The sequence below is a fragment of the Aptenodytes forsteri genome, unplaced genomic scaffold (assembly GCF_000699145.1).
Source record: "Aptenodytes forsteri isolate BGI_AS27 unplaced genomic scaffold, ASM69914v1 Scaffold19, whole genome shotgun sequence".
Taxonomy (NCBI): Eukaryota; Metazoa; Chordata; class Aves; order Sphenisciformes; family Spheniscidae; genus Aptenodytes; species Aptenodytes forsteri.
Window position 1 is genome coordinate 41,111 of NW_008795327.1, and position 11,114 is coordinate 52,224.

Genomic DNA, 11,114 nt, shown 5'->3' on the forward strand with positions numbered 1-11,114 from the left:
CTCATTAACGAAAGTCCCGTCCCACCCGGCTGTACCGCGGAGGGATTTCCTCCCCACCTCCCAGGATGGAGGGCAGCAGGCTGAGGCGCTCGGACAGGCTGGGTCAGGCCTGGGCAGGCTCCAGCCCAGCGGCAGGAGGCTGCACAACCCCGGCCATCTCCCCGGGAAGGTTTGTCAGGGGCTGCCCATTTCACACCTCGTCCCTTGGGTGCGCCGGGACGGACAAGAACAGCGGGATGCTCCGTGGGGGAACACAGGCAGCAGCCACTGGCTCCAAGGTCACAACCTGGGAAAGAGGGAGGGTGCAGGGCAGCCCCTGCCCCTTCCCCAGCAGCGCAAACCAAACTCAGGCTGCAGTGAGGGTCTGGTTGTCTGCAGAGCTGGCAGCTGGGATAAAATGGCTGCTGCTAAATCTTCTCTGAAACGTCCTAAACTTTTAATGCGTATGAAACCACGGCAGCATCCCTTTTGCACCCCGGAGGGCACAAAGGCACAAGCATCTCCTCTCTCCCATTCAGCCGGAGCCATGTGCTGCAGTCTGAACAGCGCCAGGTACGTGGCTGGAATGAAAGTCGCCTTTCCAGCTCGCGTGCTCAGAGAGCGTTTGCCGAAGTCAAAGGATTGCCAAGTTAAAAGGGTCAAACCTCCAAGGACAGTTGTATCTGACTGGCTATATATCATTTCAATAGCATCTTCAATGGGGATTATAATCTGAATTGAAGCGGAAAGACCTGAGGCAATGAAGCTGTCAGCAGTCTAAGATTAAGGAATTAAAACAGCAGTGAAGCATTACAGGATTTGTTCTAGCTGTATTAGAAAGAGCAGGCTAAACACACTGCAGCCTTCCTCGGGTCGGAAATTTCATACGAGTACAGAGAAGGGCGAGAGCAAGGATCTCATCAATATACATATAAAGAGAGAGGAGAGCGAGACAGAGCTACGAAAACCCAGCCACGCAAAATAGAAATCCTAACTGTAGACGGAAATGAGTCACCTAAGGTTTGACTGAAGTAAATAAAAGCAGAAATGAAGTGAATTTAGGGGAGGGCAGAGGTCAAAAGACACTGATAGCCAGCAGACAGGGAAAAAATGGCCCCTAATATACTGAGGCTGGTAAAATCTTGAACACAGCCCAGTCTGCGCTTGGATTGCCTGATGGAAATGCAGGTCCCCAGTCCTGTCCTCCCTTCCCCTTCCCTTCCCATTCCCCTTCCCCTTCCCCTCCCATGTTCCATGTTCCCTCCTCACTCATCTCCAGAATTACTTTAAAAAGCCAAGAATGACAGCAACCGCCTGCACAGGGCAGCTGGCAGCTGAGCCGCGATCTTCTCGGTAGAAGCTCTCAAAACAAAGAAGGAATCAAACTCCCACCAAAGGACCCATTACCCATTACCATTTATTTCTGGCAAATTGCACACACCTTTCTTTCATTCGCTCTATCCTAGATCAGTCGTGGGGAGGAATTTCTCCCCTGCCTTAAAGATATGTTCCCTCCTCACCCACCTCCAGCATTACTTTAAAAAGCCAAGAATGACAGCAACCGCCTGCACAGGGCAGCTGGCAGCTGAGCCGCGAGAGAGGGGGGCACAAGCCTTGCCTCTGCCTCCGCCAGGGTCCCCAGGCGGCCACCGCCAGCTCTGCGCAGCCTGGGAGATACCAGCAGCTCTTCTCGGTGGGAGGCAGAAGCTCTCAAAACAAAGAAGGAATCAAACTCCCACCAAAGGACCCATTAAAACGATCCATTTATTTCTGGCAAATTGCACACACCTTTCTTTCATTCGCTCTATCCTAGATCAGTCGTGGGGAGGAATTTCTCCCCTGCCTTAAAGATATCAAAGTTATGGGACGAAACACAAAGAAAAGCAGGGAAGTATCCCTTGCAGATAAAACACACAGGAAAGTTTCGGCAACCCAGACTCCATGCAGCCACCAGCTCTGCTCAGCACAAGCCACGAAGATGCAGGTTGCACCGCTCAACACCGCTCGCTGCGGCACGTTTCCTTCAGTTACATGATCCAAAAAGAAACTGAATCGCTCCCTGCGTCTCAAACACACAGCCCGGTCGACAACGAGAACAACTAGGGCCCAGAACAACGATGCCTGGTTGACAACTAGATTAATCCCGAACCAGGCCATCTGTACAGAACTGTTGCACTTTATTGACACAAAAACGTACCCAGCAGAACACTTCCCTGCACACACAAGGCCATAGAGCAGTGATGAGCAGCCAGATCTAGGACACAGAAGGAGATGGGAAGCTAATGACAGGCGGAGCTTGTTCTGCAGCACAGGTAGAGCATGGAATCGCTTTTCGACTCCTCCAGCCAATTTCTACTGGGAGATTTACATACAAGTCCTCAATCAAGTCTTTTAAGAGTTATCCAGAGTCCCCTGGGTAAAAACAATCTGTTTCAAGAAAGAGGAGAGTCCAGAGCTGCTCAGTGATTCTTTTTGGTTGAGCCGAAACCAGAGAAACCCATCACAGCTGCCATTTCGTCATCCTCTTCAAATGTCAAATCTTCCTCCGCCCGCCTTTTCTTCTCTCTCTGCTTCTCCTTCTTGTAGGCTTTGGCCTTCTCCTCCTGCAGCAAGGGACAGAACAGCAAAATAATTTGAACCTCCTGAGCCGAGTACGCTTTTGAGACATGAGGCACTGCACAGTTAACCCAAGTCCTACCAACAGCACCCAAGTCGTGTCTGAGGAAATAAAATAGCCAGCAGAAATCCTGGACTGCAGTCTCCCAGGAGGAGGTTTCCCACTGCCTCCAGACCACCCCACCTACCACCCCAAGAGCAGAGTCACACAGAGGACGTAGCCAGCAAGAAGCGTTACAAAACTCTCTCTTCCAAACAAACGTCAAAAGTTTTGTCTGGAATCAACGCTGAGGCACGAAGGAGCTGGTTTTAAAGCAGGAGGCGTTTCCCTCGTAGGATGCCCTGTTCAGTTGCTGCCTGTTGGCTTTCAGCCTGGCAGAGTGACAGCTGCTCACTGGAACAGAAGCTGAAGCTCTGAGCGGCTTTGGGTGGTTTTGGCATCAAAGAGTTTGTGCTGCTCTAATCAAAGTGTTTTGCTCTGCAAGGATCACAGGCCCTGGAACAGCGCCAGGCTTGTACCGGGCGATGTAAAGCATGGCTTCGGCTCCCAACTTAGCAGCTGCTCCTGCCATTCCCATCCCCACCCGCTGCGCCGCAGCTACTGAAGACAGCCGTGCCCTGGAGAAAGCTACACCAAAAGCTGCTGCTGATTTCTTTGTTGCCATACATTGACTGGCAGTAGCTTTTCAACACACAGCACCCCCTGCACTGCTGGGGCACCTGTCTCGTACCTCCCCCAAACAGATCAGGCTCAGCGGCATCAAAGCCTGCTCGAGAGCTGAGCGCAGGGCTGCTCCGTGTGCACCCCAAAAGAGCACCCCTGCGGTGAAGCAAAGCTCAGGGCTTGGGCAGGGAGACTCAAACGGGCAGCGATTTTTAACGTTTGGTTGTTATGTGACTGCTGATGGAGGAGAAGCACCCATAGAAGCTCCTCAACTGTCAGAACTTTGTCAGGTTTTCAGATAGACTTGATCTTCATGTCAGGGAGCCGACACCTAAGTCCAGGTTCGAGAGGAATATGCTGTCTTTCACTGCCTCCACGCACATCTCACACCACAGCACACCACTCACAAAGCCCTTCCACACGCGGTGAGGCCACACAGAAGCAACGTGCCACGTGGAGAAGGATCCCAGCAATCCTAAGAACTATGGAAGGTAAGGGACAAAGACACAGATCTGCTTATCAGAGCACATAAGTTCAAACACAACTAATGGGAGACAAAAAACGGGTACATTACCAGGCTTGTGCTGCTCTCAGTGGAAACCTGAAGCATCAAGAGTTACCCTCACACAGAAAGAGGGGAAATGGGTTTCCAGGGACAGCAGCAGAAAACTTTTTAAAAAGCAAACAACAACAAAACCCACTCGTAGCAGCAGACGAGAAGCCCATGCTACCAAGAACAAGGCTTCTGTGGAATAAGATTAGGAACCAGGGTTGATTTCCTCACAAAACATGTGTCTGGGGAGCTTTGCTTTGTCAGTCGCTACCCAGACTCACCTCCTCGCGGAGTTCCTTCATCCTCTCCTCAAAGTCATAGTCCTTCTGCTTCTCCTCCATCTTCTTCTTGTTCACCTCAAAGCGTTTCTTCACCTGGTCCAGAGTGGAGCGCTCCACCCGCATGGACATGCCCAGATTTCTCTGATCTAGAAAACAGGAGAGGAATCAACCGTGTTCAGCAATACTCGTAGCCTTTGACGGTCTGCACATAGTCCCCGTCCCTGACCCCAGTTTAAATATCTCAGCACAGCAGCCTCTTCCTGCCTGTCATCCGTCCCCTCAAAGCAGCTTCCAGGGCCAGACTACACTCACGCACAAGGCCATACGCCCTCAAGGCTCGGTGCTCCAACCTGACCTAACCGCACTGACTCGCAGGCCACCCAGCACTCAGAGCGCAGGGAGCAGCATTGTCCCCCGTGTTCCCGAGCGGCAGAGCCGCGGATGGCACTGTACCACCGCCCAGGTAACGCAGAGCCAGCCTGGGGAGCGTGACGCAGCCGTGCCTCCTCCCCCAGAGAGGCACGCACTTTCTGTCCTCATCTGGTCCCGTATTCCTACGCAGATTGGGATTTCTTACGTCAGAGGGGATGGGCTTTAGGGGGACACCATAACCTAAACCAGGCAGTGACTACAATGATCCGTACATTACTTGTAACAAGAAGGAGGACGCAGCCTATTCTTTTACGGTTCCCTATTAGGATGCTCCCCATCAGCTTGGTGTTCTGACGCTTCAGGAAATTTAATCTTGGACCAGTGGAAAAAAAAAAGGTTGGAATGTTGAAAAAGGGACCAGAATAAAACTGGCAAGCTGGCATCTCTCAGCTGTGGGAGAAGCCAAACAAGGTATCAGTGGCTCTCAGTAGGAGATCCTGTTTGCAGAGGACATTTCTAACTAAAGCAGAGACGGGAAATATTAAGCCAGGCCTCTGATTCAGTGCCTGCTTAGAGCAGATTCCCAAATTTCTGCTCATGAGTAAGCCTAGGTTGAAGGGGCCACCCCCGGCAATGTCTCCAGCCCGCATTGCCTGGTGGATCCAAACAGCCTCTTGGCTCCAGCAGCCGTGCACAGGTTTGTCCCAGGGATGCAGCAGCACTTGGAAGCTCAAACTACACACCAGGAACTAGTAAGAGGGCTGCCAAGAACAAGCAGGTTTCAGCCAGATTTATGGACCGGATCAAAAGCTCCCAAACCTACTCTGTAAATCATGTCGTACCGAAGAGCTATGCATCAGCCACTTCCCAACCCCAGCTCAACCCCTCATCTCAGGCCCCTGCACAAACTCATGCCAGGATTTTTGATTCCAGATTCTCTCATGGACTTACTGCTAATCTCCCAACATGTCAAACAAAGCACTTCAGGGTCCTCCTCCCATTCACATAAAAGCACAGGGCTTTAACACATTGGGATTTCTTTCCCTAGCTACAGAAAACTGGCCCTCAGGCCCTCTTCTGATCCCCCCATTTCTCAAAGGTTCAAGCAGCCAAGCGTGCAGGTCTGGATCGCATACGTCACTGCCTTTTTGTAAAGAGAGCATTTGTTGACTTCCACAGGAGCCAAAATCACCCTCAGGAGTGGAACAACGTGGCAAGAGTGTGTCAGTGCATCCTGCTGCTCCTTTACTTTCTCCACTTTCCCCGCTCTCTGAACATGTCAAGGAGAAGCAATGCCCACAGTCGTGAAATGAGAGTCAGTTCAACGAGGGTACAGTCCTCTTTTTCAAGTTAAACACAGTAAGGAAACAGACTGATAAACTGGGCATTCTTTTCTCTTGTCTTTATCTTGGCCTAAGTTAACTGCATCGTTACAGCAATGGAGGGAAGAACCAGAGGTAGGTACAGGACAATAACACCACCACACTGCTGGACCCAGCTCCGGGGTCATCCTGCCCCACGCCTGTCTCCGCTCATCCTCAGCAAACCACAGCCCCCATCCTCGGAAACTCTGACCCATACTCTGGAGCTCAGGGACCAGCTAGTTTTGAGCTTCATACTCAACTTCTACAAAGAGCAGCTTCCCATCCAAAAATGGGCCGGTCCCATACCTTTTACTTATCTAAGAATTTCTTTAAAGTTTCGGTGCTGTAAAAAAGCCTCTCTCCAGATTTTCAGAGGAGACATCAGGATTTGTTGGCCCTGGGCTTCTCACAGCGCAGACACTCTGAGTGGGAAAATACGTTCACCTAACCAGAGTAAACCAATCACTATTTCTTCTCGGCTTATTCCATGAAAATGGTCCAGCACCCTGGAAGGTGCCAGGAGATAAAGGCAACACCTCCACAGCTCTCGTGAGCAAACACTGCCTACATCCCGATCTCCAAAGCACGCTTTGATCCAGGTATAAGTGTTCAGCCCTCAGACACTGGTGATGCGCGAAGGGAACAGCCCAGAGCGTTGCAGCAGCCCCCCAACTCAACCAACCCTCCAACAAGGCAGAAAAATTATCCTTACGTTTTTTGCCATTGATGTGATCCAAGAAGTTAATGGAGTCTTTCACCACGCAGTCGCACACGTTACAGTAATACCTGGCAGGAGGGAGAGAGAGAAACCATTAACGCCAAAGCATGAGTCAAGCCTCATCTCACAGAACAACTATTTGAGATAATCTAAAACGTGAAATCTGCATGTCACTTGGGATACGGCTCCTTTCTCCAGGGCGAGAGGGAAGCTACTTCCGTTACAGAAAGCCCCAGTGAAAAGAAACGTGCAAAAGGCACACCCCAGATTGACAGAGCCGCCCGGGTTAGCACTGGAGGTACCAGTCCTGATGCCGACACCACTCTGACAGACGACAGCAACCAAGACATGAGCTGATCCGTAACTATGTCAGTCACGGCATCTTCCCCCTCCAGTCACAACCAACAGGGGGGGATGGACTCTGCGACACCGCAGGGCTCGGCTGCCCTCCTCCAAGGCAGGGCCGGCCACGCAGCCCAGGTTTCCAGACTGCGGCCTGCTGAAGGCTCTCACCTGGCTGCAAGGTAAGTCCTCCCATCCCTATCACCTCACAGGAGCAACTCCCCGATTTATACAGCAGTGCTTTCTGCCCATCTTGGGAGCTGTTGCAAAAACCCAGCCAGGGCCTGCTCTTCCATCCCTGGATGCTGTTCAGGGCTGCGCATCTCCCTGGCACTGCTGGCTATTAGGCTACGACAGTGAAACACTAACAGGCTTACTCTTGAGATGGCACAAACTCAACGCATTCTTTTCAAGCTCTTGACGGCTTAGGGTGAGCTAAGAATCCTTTCAGCCTTTGGCCGAACACGATCCACACAAACAGTGGCCAAACACCGTTCCTAAGGACAGGTATCTGGATGTTTCTCCCGTTCCTAGTGCACAGGTATCAAAATCAGAAACTCAAATCAACAGCAGACAGGGTCTCACTGCAAGCAGACCTCCTGGCTAACAAAACCCAAGCGGGCAGCAGAGATCTGCCTCAGTTGTTTCTACAGGTGGGCAAAGCAATGCTGATATCAAGTAATACTCTCCGAAGGGGCTCGGCCTGCTGCAGCTCTTCCATACCTTACCCCAGAAGACCCGGTTTAGGTGTAACACATTGCAGCACCATCACACCAGGCTCAAAACACAGGAGGAAACCGCCACCTGGTGCACGGTAAGGGCTCACTGCTGTATCACAGCCCCCCGGCTCTCACCAGCACAACTCTGAGACTCCAACAAAAAGACCACGACCTACCCTCCCATCTCTGACTGAGGGGTAGTTTTGGTAATGACGATGGTTTTCCCCAGCTTCGATTCCAGGTCCACTTTGTAGTCTCGGTGCCGCAGAAGTTCCCTTTTGACAGGCTGAGCTGGTTTGCCTAAAACATAAGCAAAAAACCAAAGTGTTTATCAGAAAAGGTCAAGCTCAACGCACTGGAGTTCATGTTGGCCTTGATGAAGAGGGGCTACCGGGAACCTGGGAACTACCAGGTTCATGCAGAAATTGCACTTTTTTTTTTTTAAATGAGTAAAGGATAATTTCCTCCTCACTATTTCCCGGTTCCTATCAGAACCAGGTAGATCTGTGAGGTATCTCCAGCTCTGACTGGGTCATACTCTGAGATCTTCTTGTTTCCAGGGGCTGATTGTTCCTCTCCCTCCCCAAAGAACAGGCAGACAGAGGCAAAGGTTCTCAGTAATTACTTTTGTCAAAAAAATATATTCAGTGGCAAGCACAGGAAAAAGGATCAGAGCAAGACAGCCTTGAATGGCTGCTATTTCCCTCTGGGATTTCACTTCTCTCCCTCTCAAACTCAAAGGGTTTGGGTGACTCACTGCCAAATGAGCAAAGCTTGCCTGGAGTCAGTACACTACGCACCATCTTTCTTTTCTCTCTCTTCTGTGAGCCGCTTCTCTGCAAGTTTCTCATACTCATCTTTGTCCCACTTTCGGCGGAAGTCCAAGTTCTTAGTCTGAGAAGGAAACAAAGTGTATTAACATTTATTATACAGTCTGACTAGCTCTGAGGGGAGACTGAGGAAAGAGGTGGAATCACTTGGCCTCTGAGGCCACAGCAGTAAATTAGGGGCACTACGCTATATCCCCATGTCCTCTGTTTTCATATCTAGGAATTAAGGACGTAGCTTAACAGAATAACACTCAGCATGCCTATATCTCCTTCTTCTAGAAGGATTTCAAAGCACTGAGAAAAGTAGTAAGTTTATCTTAATAGCTCCTGAGATGATCACCCAGGCTTTCGCTCTGAAAAACAGACACGAACGGGATTTAAACCCGTTGATCTAAGACCTCAGAAGTGCCACCTGACAAACACAGCACAGTCATTAGCAGGTTACACGTACTTCTTCCAGAAGTCAGCTAAACCCACGTCGCAAATATCAGATGAGGAAGCCGTGAAACACAACACGAGCTATAGAGAGTTTGATTAAAATGCAGGAGTACAGAAGGCTGTGTATACCTGCTCTCAAAGAGATCAGCAGTGTCTGTGCATTACGGGTATCAAAGCGCTGAGTTTGCTATGGAATCACAGGAACCAGTACGGGTTTTTCAAGTGAGACACGCGTACAAGCAAACCAGAAAAAGCTCTGAAACCCCATCTGTCAAGGCACGGCGTGGAGATACCAGGGAAGCACCTGTACGAAACGCGCGGTAAGCTGTCCTGCTCCTGCAGCTTCACGCTGCAGAGACGCAGGGAAGGGAAGAAACATCTCTGAGGCAGACTGGCCCTTCGGCAGCTCCCCAGAGCACTCTACACTGGCAGCGACAGGGTAAGCTGCAGGAAGAGAAGCTGAATTCAGGCGAAGCTGGCACTGAAGAATACAAAGACTGTTCTTTTCAGGGGAGATTTTTACCTCGTCACCAACGCTGAGGGCAGAAGTGACTGGACAAGAATCCCTCTTCCATTCACGTCTACTCTCACCAGACCAGCACAGCCTCTTCCCAGTGTCTGCCCCATCTGCAGTTGAGGCCCCTGCACCTTGTGTCGGTCACGGCTTATAGCTCCGACACTTACTTACTTTCTTGAGAAGATAACTCTCGTTTGGTTAGAAAGCTGCATTTCACTCGGCACAGCAGTGAGAGGCTCTCCGTTTCATATTAAAAAAAGGACGGATGTATTTTAAAACACCTCTGGGAAAGAAGGACCCCTCCACACCCCACCACCTTCTCTGTTCAGCCAAATCAAGAATCCAATCACAACCCAAAGGAAATAAGTCCCATTTGAAGCTATAGCAGCAGCACAGTCATTTAACGTTTTCTCCTCTGGCGATCCTTCAAATGGAACAAACAACTACTGATAGGAATGAAAATGCCTTAGGGAGGTGTAGAAAAATTCTCATTTATTCCCAGAGCTTCTTAAGCACTTTAAGCATGTCATAACAGGTTTTATTAACCACCCTGAGCAAAAGAAAAGAAAATATCATGGAGTGTAAATTAACGTTTGGGGTTATTTTCCAGAATCTAGACTCTCCTGCATACCAGCACATCATCACAAATCATAGCTGGTGGGAGCCCAGGGAGGAGGCAATTTACTTGCTGCTTCACTCTGCTGTTGCAATGAACGGGAAAGAGTCTTTTGCAGCTTTTTTACCAATCTTCCTCATCCAGGCACGGGGAAAGAAATTAAACCCAAATGCGTAACAAGAACTTGGCTAGACACCATCCGAAGGAACTTTTCTTAACTGGTCTGGTGGAGGCAAGGGTGGCTGCAAGCCCTAAAATCTTCTTCTAGGAACTGCTTTGGGTGACAGAGAGTATTTCCCAAATAAGTAACAACAATTAAAAATCAGAAGTGCCCCATAGCCTCCTCTTCCCTCTGGAGGTGGACACCGAATGATCTGCCCAGTATCAGCGTCAAAGCCTGTAAAATACTACAGGAGTCTCAAGTCTGGCTCGATCCAACACGAACGCAACTGCCAGCAGCTGGGAATAAAACACAGGCCCCAACTCACTCCCGGGCAGACCTCCTGCTCCCTGACCTCTCTCAGCACTGCTCACTTCTCAGCCAGTGGCTTCGAGTGAAGGAAAGATCGGCCAAGAAAGCAGAAAAGCACAGCCCCTGCGGTGCTGACAGCTGTCTAGGGTATTACGGGGGGTGTTTAAACCGGTCTGGCTCTCCAGTCATGTTAAGCCAATGGCATCCACCTCACTCATCTGATCTCGGCATTCCCAACACCAAATCCTGCAGGATCCATAAAGGCAGAAAGACCTCACTGCCACGTTACACACACTGAGCAACGCCAATAAAATAAAGCTACATGGGAGCCATCGGAGGCTCCAGAATCACAGTCACGGAAAGGGCGGTTTCTCCATGCAGGGCAGATAGCAGCAAGCAGCAACTTCAGCAGGACAGTGTGAGAGCCAGCCAGGAAACAGGCAACCCCTTCCCAGAGGAGCCAAGAAGCAACGGGGCAGGACAAGAGGGGGCATGGAAGGAGGGACCTGCCTCCACCCCTCACCACCCAGCCCCAGGCAGCCCCTGCGATGGGCTGGTCCCCCCCGGGGGGCTGAAGGCGGGTGGGCACCCCCACCCCGGGGGCTGGGGCGGGTTCGGATCTCCTCACACCGC

The 11,114-nt window shown here is 50.7% G+C and overlaps 1 protein-coding gene across 1 annotated transcript; it reads right to left on the bottom strand.

Moving 5' to 3' along the window:
• Window positions 1–1,723: 1,723 nt before the first annotated feature.
• On the bottom strand, window positions 1,724–10,045 carry ZMAT2 (zinc finger matrin-type 2). The gene is made up of 6 exons (XM_009280068.1): window positions 10,025–10,045; window positions 8,409–8,502; window positions 7,785–7,908; window positions 6,542–6,615; window positions 4,094–4,239; window positions 1,724–2,582 (listed from the first exon to the last, which is right to left on the bottom strand). The coding sequence occupies exons 1-6, from the start codon at window positions 10,043–10,045 to the stop codon at window positions 2,439–2,441; spliced, it is 603 nt and encodes a 200-aa protein (XP_009278343.1). The 3' UTR covers window positions 1,724–2,438.
• Between the last annotated feature and the right edge of the window lie 1,069 nt (window positions 10,046–11,114).